The sequence below is a fragment of the Petromyzon marinus genome, chromosome 54 (genome assembly GCF_048934315.1).
Source record: "Petromyzon marinus isolate PM22_M1 ecotype Great Lakes invasive population chromosome 54, UKy_Petmar_22M1.pri1.0, whole genome shotgun sequence".
NCBI lineage: Eukaryota > Metazoa > Chordata > Hyperoartia > Petromyzontiformes > Petromyzontidae > Petromyzon > Petromyzon marinus.
Window position 1 is genome coordinate 10,975,126 of NC_133720.1, and position 19,624 is coordinate 10,994,749.

At 53.0% G+C, this 19,624-nt stretch overlaps 1 protein-coding gene across 2 annotated transcripts; it reads right to left on the reverse strand.

Moving 5' to 3' along the window:
- Nucleotides 1-392: 392 nt before the first annotated feature.
- Nucleotides 393-19,347, reverse strand: UTP4 (UTP4 small subunit processome component). 2 transcript variants are annotated; one of them, XM_032974749.2, is made up of 17 exons: nt 19,244-19,347; nt 17,478-17,672; nt 16,405-16,596; nt 15,688-15,772; nt 14,926-15,015; nt 14,195-14,406; nt 13,468-13,633; nt 12,674-12,765; nt 12,431-12,530; nt 10,861-10,931; nt 10,310-10,435; nt 8,352-8,508; nt 7,424-7,530; nt 5,738-5,833; nt 4,938-5,123; nt 3,562-3,597; nt 393-1,490 (listed from the first exon to the last, which is right to left on the reverse strand). In XM_032974749.2, the coding sequence occupies exons 2-17, from the start codon at nt 17,634-17,636 to the stop codon at nt 1,371-1,373; spliced, it is 1,995 nt and encodes a 664-aa protein (XP_032830640.2). In that variant the 5' UTR covers nt 17,637-17,672; nt 19,244-19,347; the 3' UTR covers nt 393-1,370. The 2 variants fall into 2 exon arrangements, with proteins under 2 accessions (XP_032830640.2, XP_032830639.2); XM_032974748.2 differs by having other exon boundaries at nt 19,142-19,299.
- Between the last annotated feature and the right edge of the window lie 277 nt (nt 19,348-19,624).

The window sequence follows — 19,624 nt, forward strand, 5'->3', positions numbered from 1 at the left end:
CTCCCTCTAGTAGAGGAAGCTTCTGATAGAGGGGCTCTACAGATCTCCCTCTAGTAGAGGAAGCTTCTGATAGAGGGGCTCTACAGATCTCCCTCTAGTAGAGGAAGCGTCTGATAGAGGGGCTCTACAGATCTCCCTCTAGTAGAGGAAGCTTCTGATAGAGGGGCTCTACAGATCTCCCTCTAGTAGAGGAAGCTTCTGATAGAGGGGCTCTCTACAGACCTCCCTCTAGTGGAGGGACCTTCGAACAGTGGCACAAGCAAGCAATTCCAGGGCTGCACATTTGCCTTATATATTATCAAGTTGACCTCTCAGGATGCAGCACCACCACCACTAGTGTGCACACACGGACTTTCCCCCACAGCGCCAGTGAAGGGAAGAGAAGCGGCACGTTGGAAGATAAGCGAATAGTTTTTATTATCTCTTTCTCTCGAGCGAACCGACACAGGTCCCAGCGTGGCAGCGCGACCCCACGATCCCGTCTCCCCCCCCCCTCCAACGTACAAATCCCGACACAAATTCCCGAAACAAAAAAATAACCGAGCCGGACGACAATACGAATGAGGGGGACACGGGATTTACAAATCGCTCTGCCCTCGCACGCGTCTCCGTGTCGTTGTGTGCGTGCGCACGTAATGACAGAGACGCGCTGCTGTGCGGAAAGAACGCCATTTCGTGTCTCCACGTAGCAAATTAGTTTGAGTCCATCGAGCTTATTTCAGGTAATTTTAGCAAGAAAATTGTGTACTGGTTTTGACCTCTTGAGTCACATCAGCAGAGCCAGGCTTCTTACGCAAATGCTTCTCGGTTACCAGAAATTACGGACCCAGAAGATTAAAAAAACAGTCTAGAGAGTTTTGTTGCTTAACCAAACGCCGCTGCTGGATAATATTTATCTGGAAAGCCGATACGCTGATGGACTAAAACACATTTTATTTATATGTGGAGGTGCAACACGATCTGCGCTTATACAGACTCTGCTCTTGACACTCCATCAACGCTCCCGTGACGATTTACACATTATAGACGATTCGATTAACGTCATCGATTTGATGCTAAAAACCGATCGGCATGTGACCGCCTCCATTGTGCTGCTGCTCGTCATTTGTTACGCGTCTCGTTTTGAGACGCGTAAGTCCGGGGAGTGGAGGGGGGGGGGGGGAGAGCCGCACGTCAACTTGAAAACGTGCTTATTTTTTGTTATCTCAACTCGCGGGCTGATCAGATAAGACGTGCCGCAGGGCAGAGGCGGCGCGGAAACGTTATAAAAGAGCGGCTTGTCTCGTCGTACGTGGGCGGTTTTGGCAGCGTCCAATCCGCGTCGCTTGCAGAGACCTGTTGACATTCCCTCCGCTCGTTGTGTATTTCGTTTAGGTTCCAAACTTCTTTTGCCGCACGGCGGGAGGAAGGTGGGCCTGGATGAAGGTCAGAGGTCGTTCCACCACCACCAGCGAGTTTCCGCCGTGCAGCACGTCCAGGTAGAGTAGTGGCTGATGGGGACAAATGGATATGTTGAGCGGTTTACAGCATGCTAACTACAAAGGCAAAAAACCCCCGTTTAACCTTAGAGAGTTTGGGAGCAATAGACTTCAGCGAGCACCGATGACGCTCCGGGCACGGCGCGCGAGAGGGGGGGGGGGGGGTGGTGAGCGCCACACCCGGATTGTAACTTCGCACAAACGCAACGCGTTTCAAGTTTACAACGCCGCGATGATCCACGAGCAGATCACCCAGAATGGACGCAGCCTCGTCATATCTCAGCAGCCAAACAGGTTTAAGCCTGGAGAGTGCTCGTACGGGCGACCACCGCGGCTGCAGCACCCCACAGGTTGCCACCACGGGGCTGTGGCGTTATAGAGGTGGTGGGTAGCGGAGGGGCAAAGTGGGTGTTGTGGGTTTGATCATACTTCACCACACTGGTCAGGGCGGATTGGTGAAGGTGGGGAACACAGATGTTGGTATTAGAGGCCGACCGAAACTGAATTTCTGGCTTCGGCCGAAACCGAAACCAGACCGAAAGTTAAAAATTGACTTTCGGCCTGCAACCGAAGCCAAAAGTTTAACTACACCTTCGGCCTGAAACCAAAACCGAAGCTGAAAGTTTTAACGACACTTTCGGCCTGAAACCAAAACAGAAAGGTTTATGACCCGAAGTTACCGAACACCAAGATTTATGAAATATGTCATGATGCAATGCTACTTTAATTAAAAATAAATCTAGAACTAATCATTCAGAGCCTGCAGTAAGAGTCGGTAAATATCAAATCTTTAGGTGTTACTTACTTAGTAATTATATCCAAACAGACGAATGTTGAAGTTAAGAAACAACAGTTTTTCCGCATTCAGTCAGATAGGCTGCCGTCTGTTGACCGGTCATATCTACATTAGCAGACCATGGTTGCGGCGGTAACCTCGCTCCCAAGCTGCTGCTGCTGTGTGTGTGTGTACGTGTGTGCGCGTTTGCTGCCTATCGCATAGGATTGCCTAGCGCTGACTGACCGGCCGACAGGCAGAGTGATAGACGTAGCACTAGCGTTATATTCTAAAAATAGATCTTCGGTTGACGAATGACGACCGAAAGTCAATATCAGTTTCGGCTGAAACCGAAACCAGACCGAAAGTTAAAAATTGACTTTCGGACGAAACCGAAACTATGCCAAAAGAGGCCATTTGCCAACTTTCGGCGCCGAAACCGAAACCCGAATTTCGATCGGCCTCTAGTTGGAATACAGAGGTGCAGTACAACGACGGATTTTGCTGTAATGTCCACCGCTCCCTCAATGTAGCCCCTCCGCAGCCCAAGCACCCTGTTATATATGCATGGTCGCGGTCGCCAACTATCCAGGCTCGAAACTGCTTAGCTTCCGAGATTTGATTAAGTTGGGCGACTTCACGTGATTTGGTCCAGGGATCTGCCTCTCTTTATGTCAGCTAACACGCACGTTGCCACCACGTTACAGGCAGAATCACATTTAAAGTAAACTAAAACATTTTTATTTTACCAAGGTAAGGCCAACTGAGCGATACAGCTCTCTTTTCAGAAGCGACCGGGCCACAAATGATAGCTCAACGAAGTTGGCTCATCGTGTGGGAATGTATAGCAGCCAAATACTCGTCACGTACGTTTCTAAATGTGGAGGGAAAAACCGGAGAACCCGGAGAAAAATCTACGCGACCACGGGGAGGGAGAGACACGAAACTCCAAATATACAGCAGCAGGCGTCAGGGTCGTGATCGAACCCACGACCTCCTGCATACTAGACGAGGTAGTTAACATCTCCTAGCCACCGTGATGATGATGAGAGAGAGAGAGACGCAAACTCCAAATATATAGCAGGCGTCAGGGTCGGGATCGAACCCACGACCTCCTGCATACCAGGCGAGGTAGTTAACATCTCCTAGCCACTGTGATGATGAGAGAGAGAGAGAGAGACACGCAAACTCCAAATATACAGCAGGCGTCAGGTTCGGAATCAAACCCACGACCTCCTGTATACCAGGCGAGGTAGTGAACGTCTCACTACCGCAGCACAATTAAATCCAAAAGACTGCGACACTCACCTGATACTTCTTGCATTCTTTCATCGAGGCCATCGTCTGCGTGGGACAAAGGGGGAGGGGGGTGGGGGGGAAATAATAAAAATGAATCACTGACACTGTCAACCATGAAGGGACTACTGCTGTGCGTTATCTTGGTGTGGGGTCTGGGACTGTTTTGTTGTTGATTTTTGCTGCCTCGACACATCTTGATGAATCGGACTTACAGTAAAACCTTGGATTGCGAGCATAATTCGTTCCGGAAACGTGTTTGTAACCCAAAGCACTTGTATATCAAAGCACTCGTATATCAGTTGTGATCACATGACGCTCGGCAGACAAAGCGTACACGTACTGCTCGTATTGCAAGAACCTCGCTCGTTTATCAAATTAATATTTATTTACAATTTCTGCTCGTCTTGCAAAACACTCCCAGACCAAGTTACTTGCAATCCAAGGTTTTACTGTATATAATTAACTAATTAACCCCCTCATTATTTATATTTAATGACTTGTGAAAAATAGGAATAGGGTTTACCCTTTCCGGCTATAAAACAGGTGTTCAGACGTTGAAACACCAAATAAGATACCTTTCGCGAGGAATCAAGTCTGCATTAACCACACGCAGTAGTTGATCATGCAAACAAACATGCTCTGATAACATGTGATGCATTGCCTTTGAAACTGATCGGCCTCCACCAGAGACGGCCTTCTTTATGGCCAGGTCTCACCACCAGTGTCAGACCAGAGAACACCAAAGGGCAAAAAATAATTATCAGATCATTGCGGTTTTTTTGTAATGTTTGCTTTTGTAACTTGCTAACCGGCCCATACTGGACAACTTCAATAGCTCATCGGATTCCTCCAGCAGTCGAGATGAAGATTCAGATACCGATCCTGTGTTTTTAAGGATTTTTTAAAATTTCTATATAATTTCGGCAGCAAGGACTCTGTGGGCCGTTTGGCTCCGTATCGTGGGCGTCGCCCTGAGCGATGAGGACGGGTGGCTCAGGATGTCCGGGACGCCGAGATCCTGGGTTCTAATCCAGGCTACGGCCACTGCCTGTGGTTAAAACTGGGTTCTCTCAAGGGTGGCGGAGTCGATGGCCTCGCAGCAGCCTGGTCACACCGATGACTGCCGTGCCGCACAAGAGTTTACCAACACTAAGTTGGGGGCTGTCCCGCTCGAGGGAGGGTGAAAGCCAGGAGGAAAACCAGGGAGAACCGAGGGCAAAGCAAACGTGGGGGGGGGGGATAGCGAATGTGAAGCAATTGGGAAGCGAGGTAAAAGTGAGATGGGGGATTAAGGTAGGAAAAGGGGAGAGGGAAGTGAGGGTGAAGTGTGAAGCGAGGTGAGGAGCGAGCGAGCGAGCGAGGAAACAGGGGGGTCGACTTCTCACCTCCTCCGTGCTGATGACGACGAGGCGGTACGCGTCGTGCAGCAGCAGCAGCTCGGCTCGCCCGGGGTGGAAGGCGATGTGGGTGACGGGCGTGTCGCGCCGCTGCCAGTTTGCGGGCAGCCCAGCGTTCCGCTGCCGGCGACTCCACTCCGTGTACTGCTTCTCCCGCACGCCAAACTCAAACACCTAACGTCGGGGGGGGGGGGGGGGGGGAGGAGGTGGGGGGGGAGGGAGAGGGGCGGAGAAGGGTGGGTGGGGCTTAGCGAACCCAGGGTGAGAACCTGTGCTCGCGTCGCCCACCCTCCGCTTCGCCGGGCCCCCCGACGTGAATGCGCAACGAGCCCGGAAGCTTTACGCATTCCGCCATGCGTCCCAGAGGGGAGGACACGTTCACCGAGGAGACGGAGCGACGAAATTCGGTCTGTGTGCGGGCGCCAAGCGGATTCCTACATCGCAGGATCGTGAGAGATGGCGGTGGGGCTAGGCTAGAGGACTTGCTCAACCACGACCGAGTCAGTCGCCAGTCTCAACTTAAGTCTGTGTTTAAGTCGGTCTTGGTGGGAGTACCGAGGAGTCTCAGCGCTAGTACTCGGTGGGAGTTCTGGGTCTCAGCGAACGTACTTGGTCTCAGTCAGCGTACGCAGTGGGAGGTTTGGGTTTCAGTGGCATTACTGGGTCTAAGTGGGAATGCTCATTGGGAGTTATCGGTCTCGGTCAGAGTACTCGGTGGGAGTTGTGGGTCTCAGCGGGAGTAGCCGGTCTCAGTGCGAGTGCTGGGCGAGCGTGGTGGCGCGTGAGACCTGGTGGTCGGCGTGCACTGCGACGACGTTGTTGGTGCCGGGCGCGATGGCGATGGCGCACGGCTGGGAGCCGTACATCGGCAGGGTGCAGTGGTGCTGACGGGAGGCGGGGGGTGGGAGAAAAAGCAGCAGCAGCAAGTTTAATATTACAACGGAACGCACAACGCACTTGAGATCGTACAAGTAGGAGTGCGAGCGCAAGCCGTGGTCCAATGAACACCGTGGAGTTCCGAGGAACTACGACGACGAGAGCCCCGCCCCCTCTTGCGTGGCACGGGGGGGGGGGGGGGGGCTCTCGTGGCGGCGAGGATCTTGACTCTGGCAGGACAGCGGTTGGGATGGGGTGACGTCAGTGTGGCGAGGAGCGGTTGCGATGGGGTGACGTCAGTGTGGCGAGGAGCAGTTGGGATGGGGTGACGTCAGTGTGGCGAGGAGCGGTTGGGATGGGGTGACGTCAGTGTGGCGAGGAGCGGTTGCGATGGGGTGACGTCAGTGTGGCGAGGAGCGGTTGGGATGGGGTGACGTCAGTGTGGCGAGGAGCGGTTGGGATGGGGTGACGTCAGTGTGGCGAGGAGCAGTTGGGATGGGGTGACGTCAGTGTGGCGAGGAGCGGTTGGGATGGGGTGACGTCAGTGTGGCGAGGAGCGGTTGGGATGGGGTGACGTCAGTGTGACGAGGAGCGGTTGGGATGGGGTGACGTCAGTGTGACGAGGAGCGGTTGGGATGGGGTGACGTCAGTGTGGCGAGGTGCGGTTTGGGCTGTGTCAGGAGAGCGGTTGTGACGATGTGGTTGCGGTGGGGATGACGGTTGTGGTAGCAGAGTGGTTGTGGTCCCTCTCTACTCGAGTGCTGCCACCAGTCATGGGTTTCCTCCAGTGTCGAGCTCATCATATCAGCAGTGGATAGACCACGACTCGTGATACCGGTCAGCAGTGGTTAGACCAGGTGGATCCGGCAACCAAAACAACAAGAACGAGCCATTTTTTTCAAATTCGGTAGTAAGTAAAAAAAGAACAAACTCAAGAGCCGCGATGTACCATATGGTGAATACGAGAACGGCGGTGGTTCTTAATAAATAACTAAACGCCGCTGGACCGGTTCCCCGAAGAGCCGCAGGTTTGCCGACCTGCACGGTGCACACCTCTCAGCCCAACAGACGTCGCCACGGCCGGTGTGTTGCCGCGATTTACACCCGTCGGTGGCCGTGGTTGGGAATTGGTCGCGGCGTGCGGATGATGTGCTTGCGATGATGTGGTGGCAGTGTAGCGGTTTGCGCGCTGCGCTACGAACCCGGCGACCCAAGTTCGATGCACGCTCACGGCCAACACCAGCGATGATTATCTAAACCAGTCCTGGGCCTTCCCTAGGTCGACTCATCCTTAAATGAGGACCTCGTGCGGTGTGTAAAAACATCGCCACTCGGGAGACAAAGGCGGCCGGGCGTGGTGCTGGCCACCCACCCCCTTTGTGTGTCGTGCCGGCCTTCATAGGGTGCTCGCAAACAGCACTTGCCCCAACAGTTGGTCAAGGTTATAGGGGGAACTTTGTCTTTGTGGAGGCGGCGGCGGTGGTGGTGGGGATGATGGGTGGGGCAGCAGAAGCGTGATCGTGGTTGTGGGGGCCGAAGCGGTTGTAAGGGTTGGGAGGGGGGGGGGGGAGTATTGGTGGCGTCACCGGGGGACTCACTCGGAACTTGCTCAGGCTGTAGACGTGGACGGCACGGTCGCAGGCGGCAGTCGCCACCCACTCCCCGTCCTCACTCACCGCCAGCAGCTGGATCGGCTCCGCCGAGCCTGCGTGCGTCATCATCACAGTCACGAGAATCATCAAAATCTCCAGAAGCAGTGAATTTACAACAGCCGTTTGACTCCCATGCGATGAACATTATTCCTCAGGCCCAGTGCTGCCCGTCCCTCTACTCTAAGTCCAATGGAGAGGATCTGCTTACGTGGGCCGACAGATCCGAATCAATTATTTCGTCTTGGCATGAAACCTACAGCAACTTGGGATACAACTGTGGCTACACAGCCCCCCCCCGCCCCCCGATGGTGGCTCAGCTAAAAACTTTAAAATGTTGACAAAATCCTGGCAAGCGCAAACACCGATTGGCTGGCCGAGTGAACGCGTCACGTTTGAGAGCGGTGCATCACCCCGTGTTAAGAGAAAGGCCCACAGGGAGTGCATAGCACAAAGCTCCCTGGTCCACAGAGTAGGAGGGGGGCAGCAGCACTTTCCCACCCGCCCTGCTACAGCTCGCAAATCAATACGCATCCCCAACTAACTATGGCCAGTGGACACCCATCCTGCTGCCGAGCGGTGGACACCCATCACCCTGCCGAGCAGTGGACACCCATCACGCTGCCGAGAGGTGGACACCCATCACCCTGCCGAGCAGTGGACACCCATCACACTGCCGAGCGGTGGACACCCATCACGCTGCCGAGCGGTGGACACCCATCCTGCTGCCGAGCGGTGGACACCCATCACCCTGCCGAGCAGTGGACACCCATCACGCTGCCGAGAGGTGGACACCCATCACGCTGCCGAGCAGTGGACACCCATCACGCTGCCGAGAGGTGGACACCCATCACGCGACCGAGCGGCGGGCTCTGACCGTTGGGCGGGGTGAAGGAGTGGAGGAGCTTGGGGCGATTGGCGCCGATAGCGAGCACGTGGAGGGCGCCCGTGTCCCCCGCAACAAGGAGGCGAGATGAGTCGGCCGAGAACGTCAGCTGGTGGGCCCCCCTCGCTGCGCACGGCAGCCCCCCAACCTGCACAGGTTCACAACGCATCCAAGAGAGAGTGAGTGAGCGAGCGAGCGAGCGAGCGAGCGAGCGAGCGAGTCGTACCAACGTGGAGAGCCTGAGCAGGTGGCAGCGGTCGATTTAGTTTGTGCTGAGCTCGGCGAGTCGTCTACAAACGTGGGGCGTTTCAGTTGCTTGAATATTTTAACATTATCCTTAGGAATGACATAACAAATAACTTAGAACCCTTTGTCCATCCACTGCTGGATGAAGGTATCGGCCATGCCCTGTCCGTCATGGGGATTTGTTGGTTCGGATGTCAGGCACTTGCTATCATCGCGATGATAAAGGTCATAGCAGCGATTTGGAGTAACGGATGACATGCAAGCATGTAGAACTTCTTTCGCACCGTACGTAGCCAACCGTGCTGAATTAGAGGTGCGGGGAAAGGACATCAAACTAAAAAAAGCAGCTCTGCCGTTGCTGATCATTGTTTTAACGCTGTGGGCTCACGCGAAATTGATTTTTCCAAGATGGAGGTAACTCTGCAAACCTACCGGCTACCTTCAGAGATTTGTGCATGAAGCCATCCAGATATATAAACACAGACACAACTTCAACCAAGAAGATGGATACAAACTGAGCGACCATTGGAAGGACGTTATTAACCAGGTAAAGCCTTAACTGACTGTGATGTTTCCATCCTACCTGCCTATGTCAGCTGTTATTTCCGACTCTGTGTGTCTCTCTCTCTATGCCTCTCTCTTAGATCTCTCGTGCTCACATGTCCATTGGATTACACTCTCATGCTCACATGTCCTTTGGATTGCACTCTCATGCTCACATGTCTTTGGATTGCACTCTCATGCCTTTGCATTGCACTCTCATGCTCACGTGTCCGTTGCATTGCACCCGTTGGGTTGCACTCCCTCGTCTAGGAGGCCGTTCTCCTTCTATCTTACAGTTACATGCTAATTTATCACTTTAACATCATGCTAATCTCTCACATTATCATAGCTACTTCCCTGCCCAGTTACATGCTAATTTATCACTTTAACATCATGCTAATCTCTCACATTATCATAGCTACTTCCCTGCCCAGTTACATGCTAATTTATCACTTTGACATCAGGCTAATAGCTCACATTATCATAGCTACTTCCCTGCCCAGTTACATGCTAATTTATCACTTTGACATCATGCTAATCTCTCACATTATCATAGCTACTTCCGTACCCAGTTACATGCTAATATATCACTTTAACATCATGCTAATCTCTCACATTAACATAGCTACTTCCGTACCCAGTTACATGCTAATTTATCACATTAACATCACTAGACCCAACCACTTCTTTATAACCCTTGGGCTACACCCATTTCAAACCTTTTAAAACAGTCTGCATCAGCAGCAGGCCACGCTTTCCCACCTGATGACGGACGCTTGTGTCGTGCCCGAAACGTCGCGATTTATTTTATACCCACGTGACTTTACCGAAAGAACCAAAGAGTATGGATTCCTGCAATCACGAAAGCTTCAAATCAAGATTAAGCAGCTCTAAATAAATTTGTTTTCAATTTACATTTATAAGATGCAGAAGTGCATCCAAAAGCACATGATGCAGCGAGTGCCGTTAGTCGATGGCTCGTCAAAAGCCCATGCGAGAATAACCGGAAGTATTGGTGATTAAGATCAACTCTTGCGACCACGATATCATTGATAGATTGATGATGTAATCACTGCTGTCACGACAATGGCTCCAGTTGTATCGCTGCCGAGGACGATGACGATGACAAAGACGGACGCGAAGTGGTGGCCGCCTCTCACCTTGCTGATGAGTGGGCCCTCGCCTCCGCTCTCGTGAAGCCTGTAGAGTCGCACGCGCTCCGTCGTGCCGTAGGCCAGCCACGTGCCGCACGGCGACACTGCGCTGCACCCAACGTTCTCGTTGTCCTGCAACGCAAAACCCACGGCACAAGAGCTCGTGACGATCGTAAAATCAGAGCTTGCAGCGACAGCAACAGAGCTCGCGGCGATCGTAGAGGTCTGGGGACAATTCCATAGCCGCAAAATCCCAAGACAGGAAATTCACGATCTTAATGTCTTTTGTGCGTACGCAAAAAATACTATTTCTGAGCGTCACAAAATCTGGCCACCAGGTGGCATTCGTGCGTTACTCCAGCGCTGTCGTCCAGACAGTCTCGTCCCTTCACCTGATAAAGGCCGCTTGTGTTGTGGCCGAAACGTCGTGATTTTTGTTATTTTATTTTTTACCTACGTGACTTTACCCAATAGAACCAAAGAGTATTCGTGCGTTAGTTACACAAGCCGCTGCCGCCGCCGCCACCACCACCGTCACCTCGCCCGCCCCCGCTTACCTTGCACTTGAGCTGCAGAAGCTTCACGGGCTGCTTCGTCACGGGGAGGACGTCTCCATCCTTACCCCGGGCTGCGGGACAAGAGCCACACATACACACACACGCGTCGTCGTCATCACGGGGCGGCCGCGGCGATACATTCGCCGCTTGTTGCAGGCGTCCACGGTTCAAGTACGGCAGCCACCCCGATTAATGTCTCCCCGGCGTTTGCGTGAACTGTATAAATTCACAGTTGGGACGCTACGGATCATCCCCCCCTCCGCTCATTCACAAGAATAGGCCACTTTATGAAGGTGTCGTGATAACAAAAAAATTACAACAGCAGATTACTCCCGAATTAAGAGTCATGGGACTCGGCGAGGCTTTCCTGGGTAAACAAGCGTTACAAAGAGTTACTCAAATATGCCAAAACCCGACTTCGATGGCATGCACACATCCACAGGGGCGCTCCCTTTCCACTCTGGGACCCAGCTGTTCCTGCGGCAATGGAGGACGGTGTGGCGGTTACGTCCAAGCGTGGTGGCTCACCGCCCCATCCACAAGTACGGCCGCTTTGTCCATCTACCACTGAATGAGTGTCTCACCACTCTGTGCGGGTATGAACACGCGTAGCGTGGGGGTTGCGGTGACCGTCCTGGTGAACCGGGTTGGGGGTGCACCCAGGATCGGTTCTGATACTGGCAACCGTGGCCAAGGAACAGAACGGGATTCGAACTCGGGCGCCATCGCGTTCAAAGCACAATGCGCGAGCCGCTGCACCACATTCTCTCCCAACTACAACAAAAAAAATCCCACAATCTTCAAATCATCTCAAGGTGCACGTCTGTCCCCCGCCCATCTTCCCCCCCTCTCCCCCATCTGTGGATTTTCTCCGGGTGCTCCGATTTCCTTCCACATGTAACACACACTCATTAATTGGCCGATAACACCTTAAAATATGAAGAGAAGCGCAAAGCTCGGACAGCCGCTCCGTCTGTTGATCCTCCTCACACGATACGAGTTGTCCGCCAGCGGAGCATTACGAGTTGAAATTACGTAATTACACAAAAGCGACGCTGCTTTGTGTATGTACGTTTAACTTCTTTCGCACCATACATATCCAACCCCCACCTCCCCGCACCTGTATCTGTGCAGCGTGCTTGGATGTGGACTCGGGTGCTAAGATGCTAAACAGTGCTACGTCCAACACTCCCTAAACCTCCACCCAGGCTGCAAGATAAAAAAACTAAACGACAAAGGTGCGCCGCTCACAAACAGCGCGAAAACGACAACCCCCAGCATGCCTTGCACGCATGTCACGTGACCACCACTGCAGACCACCGGCTCAAAGAGCTGAACGTGCGGCTGTGGTTGTTGTTTAGAACGGCGACTCAAACATTTTTTGGAAAAAACGACGACCGTCCCAACAGAGGACACAACCCCGTCGACTGGTTTCGCCCTCGCCAGGACTTGTCCGTACAGCGCGGCCATCGGTGTACAACCATCAATGCGGCAGAAGCACTCGCGATGGCGTGCCGCGTCGTTGCACACGGCGGGCGGCGCAGGGAGGGCGGCGCGAGTCCCAGCGTACCCGTGCGCGAGTCGGTGCCGCCCAGCGACCACAGCTCCAGCTGCCGGGGGAACTGGAAGAGGAGTCGCCCGGCCTTCTTAGCGCACGACACCAGGCGTCGCTGCGGGAGACACAATGCACGGTCGGCGACGCCGCTTTTGTGGTGACCTCGTTGAGTGGGTTCGGTGCCGGGGGGGGCGGGGGGGGTTTCCACGCGGGGAGACCGGGAGACCGGTGCAACGCCGCCGGCGACACCACACTCACGTGGGGGAAGAGCGTCCTGCGAAGCGCAGCCTCGTACGACGGGCCGTCCATCTTCTCCATGAGCGGACGCATGACTACCTGAGCGTCCAGGCCTGGCGCGTCCATCATCACATGGGGGCGGGGATCATATTTAGCAGCGACAGAGACGCGACATGTCCAACGCACATCCCTGTCCGCCCGCTCGTGCTCTCGTACAATCGTCGTCACCTAATCCATATTGATGTTTCTGCAAGGTAACGTTACCGTGGACGGTTTTGTAAAATTAATTCGTGCGAGCGCAGGAAATGGAATCCCGTTTCATATTGATTGTGCATCGCTTAGGATTATCCCCGATTTCTCTTCGGTTGTATTTTCTCTGTTTATTGCTGTGCTTTGTTTAGCGTTGTTGCTTTTGTGGTGTTCGCAAACCCAGGTTAACTCTTGCAAATGAGACTAATCCTGGTCTCTCGAATTCCCGCCCAGTTAAACAAAACACGACTAGAATAAGTTAGCCGTGGGGAACCTAAGACCCAGGGGTTAATTCCATAGGCGAGGCTTAACACTTCGAAACCGAGGCCCGCAAACCAAATCTAAATTCAGCTCCCGCAGGATAATTCAACCCGTTAAGGAGCCCACAGTAGCGTGTGGCAAAAGCTCGGGGGAAGAGAGGAAACGCTCAACGTGCGGCCCAACTTGGAGTGGGGTTAAACAAACAAACAAAAAACCCCCCCCACACTTGAGATCCAAGCCGCTTAGAAAACCTCCGTCCGCGTGTGAAGCGGCACTCATCGTCGGTCGGCCCCCAGGTGTCGTACCGGCGGAGATGACAGCGTTGCCGCTGAGCACGAGCGCGCGCACGTCGTGGGTGTGGTACTTGAAGGTCTTGGTCCGCACCCACGCGGCCGCGTCGACCCTCGACTCCAACAGCTGAAGCTGCGCCACGCGCCCGTCGCTCGTGCCCACGAACATGCTGGTCTCATCCTGTGGTGGTGGAGTCGGGGGGGGGGGGGGCGGCATGCGACGGCAAGTTAATCCTGGTACCTCCAATTAGCACGGTTGGCTGCGTATGGTGCGAATGAAGTTCAAAGTACATAAAGACGTACGTTCGTGCGGACATACAAAGACGGTCACTACATCGCACTTTTTCAGATACGCTTCTGCGGCCGACGAGAACGTTCTTTCTTCCGATATTAGGAAGCCACTGGAGCTATGCACTTTTAAATAATCTAGATTGAAACCCCATTTCTGTAGAACTGCTTTTTGTGTTTAATCTTTGCCCTTCCCCCGCATTTCTGATGAGCACAGTTGGCTACGTACTGTGCGAAAGAAGTTTTACATACATCCAATCGCACCAAAACCCCCCCCCCCCCCACACACCACGGCAGAACCGACCCATGCACCACGGCGGAACCGAAGGAGACGGGCGAAAGGGGCTACCGATTCTCCCCCCCGCACCTACGCTGTAGTAGAAAAGAGGATGCAGGATGGGGAAGGAAGAGAGGAGGAGGGAGGTCGGTCACCCAACCAGGCGTCTCGCCACACCTGCTCGACGGCGAGGGACAAGATGTCGGCTTGGCCGAGCGTGAAGCCGCGCACGAGGGTGCCGTGCTCGGCCTCCCACAGCTGCAGCCGCCCCGACGACTCGGCGCCGGCCACTGTGCCGTCCGTCAGGAACGCCACGGCCCACACCACCGTCTCCTGGTTCACCACGCTGCCGCTGCGCCGCCCCACCACCACGCGCTGCGTGCAGTGGCCTGCGATCCACGCCGGTGAAAGTCGGGAGAACGTGCGATCGTTTGCTTGCGCGCTCGGTCGAGGATTTGCGCTCTCTCAGCTCTTTGCTCGCTCGCTCGCCTGCTCGTGTGATTGCTCGCCCGATCTTCATTCAGTCAATACAATTTCGTCTTCGCTGTGCGTCACTGGCTCACTCACCAACTTGCGCTCCATTGCACGCTTGCCATCTCGTTCACTCTCCGATTCCTGCAGAATCTCGTTTACTCGCTCGCACATCCATTTGTAATGTCATTCGTTGACTCACTCGGCACACTCCCCCCCACCCCCCATCCATATAATCACTCACTCATCCATCGACTCTTGTTACTCACTCGGTCACTCAACCATTCATCTACCCGCTCCTTCACTCGCTCTCGCATATAAATCAAACACTAATCTTCAGACGCTGTACGGACGAGGCAATGGACCGACAAGGCCGGAGTGACTTTCCGCAGGGCACGACGCGAGGGGATGGAGCGAGAAACGCGGTCCCAGTGTACCAGAGTTGACGTCAAAGACCCGGATGTTGTCCAGGGAGCCGGTGGCGAGCCTTGCGCCCGACGGGTGCCACGCGATGGAGACGACGCGACCTGTGTGGGGACACAAAGACGGCGCGCTCGAGGGCAGGGCCGACGCGCCACGTCTACGGCGCTGAATCGCCACTCACAAGTACTAAAGGGATTAAGCGTTCCAAGCTTTTACACTTTGTTTAACCCAGGGGAGAAACTTAAGAGACACGGAATAGAGTCTCATCTGCAAGAATGAGCTGGGGTCACCAAAATGGCGAAAGTAAAACAAAAAGTGAAGGCCTCGCCACGTATTAGCAGAAGTGTAATTCCCAGCGTGCACCTCTCCACGCTTTTCTGTGCACAGTTCATCTAAACTCACACGGGGGCATGTTCATCGGCATTCTTATCAATTAGATTTGGTTGTAACGGCGGCGCAGTGGTTTGCACACTGCTCTTTGACTCCAGCGTCTCAAGTTCAATTCCCGGCCACGTCTAACATTAGCAGCGAGTGATATCTGAACCACCGGTCTCCGAGTGCATGCGATTCTTCACTAAACTGCACTGACCAGTGTGAAGTATTGTCAGAGAAGCCCGCGACTGACAAATTCATGGGGGGGGTGAATTGACAGTGGCACGAACCAACGATCCACCCCGATTTAAAAGTAAACGTGTTTATTGCACTGCACCATGAACCCACTCGGTCGGTCTACCAGCCATGTGCTTATGTTACGTGGGTGGGAGGGGGGCGAATACCTTTCTGAAGTTCAAGATTTTTCTCGAACTGGATGCCTTCTATGTTCACAGTGAATATCTTCACAGATCCATCTTCGCACCCGACCTGCGCGCAAAGAATGATTTCACTTCGCGGCACAATTTTTCCGCGTGCAAGCATCGTATGTTACAAGGGGTCCGGTAGGGAGCGGTGGGCGTAGAGTTTAGCGCTACAGCTGCACTATGAACCTAGCGACCCGAGTTCAATCCCCCCTCATGGCCAACGCCAGTGACGAATAGCCGAAACCAGTCCTGGGCCTTCCCTAGGTCGTCTCAACCTTAAATGAGTACCTGATGCAATGTGTAAACATCGCCAGTTGGGAGACAGGCGACCGGGTGTGATGCTGGCCACCAACCCCCTCATGTGCCATGCTGGTCTTCATAGGTGCTCGCTAACAGCACTTGCCCTAGCAATTTGTTAAGGCGATATGAAAGACCTTTGTCTTTGGTGGCTAGGAGGTCACAGCGCATCGAGCTTACACTGCCATGATCCTGGGATCACATCCTGGGATACAACCGCCTATGACAAAAGTGTAGCGGGTCGATGGTCTCATCCCTGTCACCAATGACCAGCCAGACAAAAGCCATTGGGTTAAATTGAGTTTTCCTGCTGAATGAGAAAAAAAAATACTTGTCACGTGACCATCTCATAGCAGAGTGTGTGTGGACGCGTGCGTGCACGAGTTTGCGTGTACGTACGGCGAGACGCGACCCGTTTGCGTCGGGCGCCATGCACCACACCGGTCCGCCGAAGGCGTCGACGCGCGAGCGGACGCGCAGCCTCTGGAGGTCGTACTCGAGGATGGCGCCGTCCAGCCCGGCGCCAAACAAACGCCCGGCGCCCGCCCAGCACAGCGCCTCGGGCTCCCGCCCCGAGCCCCCCGGGATCGCCTGCGGTGGCACGCAGCAGCACGCGGCATCGTCAAGGTTGCGAGACAACTGAACGACAGCAATACCCCGGTTTACGTCGGTGGGGTGGGGATGCATTCCTGAAAGGTGCGACGACGAATATCGAAATGACGCGAATCCAAGCGATTTACAGGGCAGTAGGTAGGTGGTGGAGGCGAAGGCCAAAAAAAATCCCATCGTTTCGTTCTCGTCTAAAATGTTTCACAACACCAGAAAACATTCTGTAAGAGCTTACGCTGTGAGCGCTACGCACAATCCCGTATACACTCTACGCTGCCGGTATACTTGTGTATACTTAAACAAAAATATTTAAACTATTTCTTATTTGACCAGGTACGGCCCACTGAGCTAAATGGCTCTTTTTCAGAAGCGACCTGAATGTAACTGATAGCTAAATAAAGTGGCTTATCATGTGGATATGTATAGCGGCCAAATACGCTAAACCAATGGGTCGCAATCTTTACTGCTGCCTTGCACCCCCCTTTGGTTCTCTATCGTAAAAAAAATGTTAATAAATACATAGGATTGATTACACAAAGTAGTTGTACTTACGTGCCCATGCTTAATTTGTGTTTCGATGATTTACCTTCTAAAAAAATATGGCATATCTCGCACCCCAGGTTAAGAACCACTGCCCTAAACCCATGTTTCCACATGTGAGGGGAAAACCCAGAGGACCCGGAGAAAAATCCAGGCGACCACGGGGAGAGAGAACGCACAAACTCCAAATATACCGGCGTCATAGTCGGGATCGAAACCACGACCCTCTGTATACCAGGCGAAGGAAATAACATCTCGCCACCGTGGCGCCCACACTTGTGTGCATAGCCCCCCCCACCCCCCGTTTCCGACGCCACACTTGCCCTTTCGAGGTAGAAGTTATCCGCGGCATTGTAGATCTCGATGGAGCCGTCCGCTCGCCCCACCGCGATGCGCTCCGTCACGGCACAGTAGGCGAGACAGCGCGCGGCGCTCGGCACCCAGTCAAAGAGACGCACCCGGTGCACGGAGAACTCCCCCATGTCGAGGGGAGACGCGCAACCTACCGGAGTTTTTACCTGCGCGTGAGGTCAAGTAAAAACACAATTAGTATGTGCAACTGTGATGGAGAAGAGCATTAATATAAACATATTTATTTTTCATGAGCGCTGATCTGGCACCGCTGAGATGTGGGGGCTCGAAGCTAGGCAGCTTCCTCTGATTAAACCGTGTTCTCAAGTACAGTGAGTTGATGGTCTCAGAACCCGGTCACCAACGTCTATACATAAAAACTCCCAGATGAAATTTGGTTTTACTCTCAATTCGGCCAAGAATTTGAATTATCGGTTTGTCATGCCGTGAATATTACCTATAGCGGGAATGGTGAGAGGGTGGTGCCCTCCACCGTGTGGACAAGAGGTCACTTGAAAGGACGTCAGAAATAGTTCTGTGATATCCACTTCCACAGCCGCACTCTCTAAGCATGAATAATTTGCTATGCTCTGTGGGAGTACAGAGTGGTTTCGTCATCTTAAGACATGACGGCCGATAGCACAATCGGATAATATTTAGGGGAAAGACCCAAACCAAGGTGGGTTATCTTAAGAATACAGTAAACACTTGACAAGCAAATGTGGGTTACCATTTTCTCCAGGATACCCCTTACAGTCCAACCTTTACGACCCAGTAACCGGTTAATGAAAGCCATACACCTGTTAGTTGAACGTATGGGCGCTGGCTGTGTTGGAAATGATGCAAAAGCACAATTAACACAAACTAAACACATTTACTCAATAACACCGAAAATTACCTCCGGTCTCTCTGTGCATCATTAATAAGGGCCATTGCTCGAAACGTTACCTATTGTATTTTTTTCTTTGAATGCAGTAATATTGACGAACGTGTGTAGTTTATTTTTAGAGGTACAGTTAGGCATTTAAATAAGAAAACAATCTAGTATTAACACCTGACATACTACACTTAGTTGGTATGCAGTGCTTTAAAACTATAATTCACAAACAGTGATCAATTCACTGCTAGATAGAGGCCTACCCACGCCGTTGCGGAGGTTGTATGACCATACTTCACCACGCTGGATAGTACAGTTAAGGAGGGGGCGCCCACAGGAACGGTTCATATGTAACTCGCCACTGATGTTAGCCGTGGCCTAAAATCAAACTCGGGTGAAGGGGTGTACAGCCCGCTCGCCAACAACTGCCCCACCGCTCCACAATTACAGCACAGAACATATACAATATTAACCACATGTTGGTGATACCTGCGAGGTTCCTGGCAACTCACAAGCAACTTATACACAAACCAGTGTTATATTCAACAATCTTATAACACATCCAGCGCGTGATTTAAGGCCCACTACAAAACGTTACAGGCATCAAGGACCCCGTTAAGCCTGTACCGCATACCGACCAAGCGCCGCCTTATCCGGCTACCCAACCAGGCGAGACCGGCGCGGGAAACCGCGCAAACATACAACTCCTGCGCATTCAAAAAAAAAACCCGACGACTGCCGAATGAGCGCCGCGCAAACCTGCGAAGTGATCGCGTTGGATGGACGCCGGAATACCGCGGACTTTAACTTCTATAAATACTATTTTGATTTCAGTTGGGAGCACCGCACGGGAGAACGCACCGCGACTACTCAGCTGCGGCTTGGCCAACCACGTGGCGCGAACACGTGGCGCGCAGGAGGCGGAACCGGAACTCTTAAGGAGACCGCCCTGGGGGTGGGTGGGGGAGAGGGAAGACCTCTTAAGGATGACCCGGGGAGCTCTTAAAGATGCCTAAACAAATGACTTGGTGATCCTGCTGCTGCTGCTGCGCTTGTCCGTGCTGCACAAGCGCGATCAACTTATACTCGTTGTATTTATATTTTAAACTATTCATTATTTTACAAAGGCTACGTAAGCTCGACGAAGTGGCTTATCGTTTTTATTTAAAGCTTTCGTGACTGCAGTAATTCATATTCTTAGCTCTTTCGGTAAAGTCACGTTGAAGGGAAACAATAAAATAA

What these genes read in the sequence shown, in the direction of transcription:
- UTP4 (XM_032974749.2), bottom strand. Translation starts at nt 17,636, where the DNA reads ATGGGGGAGTTCTCCGTGCACCGGGTGCGTCTCTTTGACTGGGTGCCG. An exon ending in CAAACGGGTCGCGTCTCGCC is followed by an intron (nt 15,773 to 16,404) that starts GTACGTACACGC and finishes CTTTGCGCGCAG; the next exon opens with GTCGGGTGCGAAGATGGATC. An exon ending in CGGCACCGACTCGCGCACGG is followed by an intron (nt 10,932 to 12,430) that starts GTACGCTGGGAC and finishes CTTGTCCCGCAG; the next exon opens with CCCGGGGTAAGGATGGAGAC.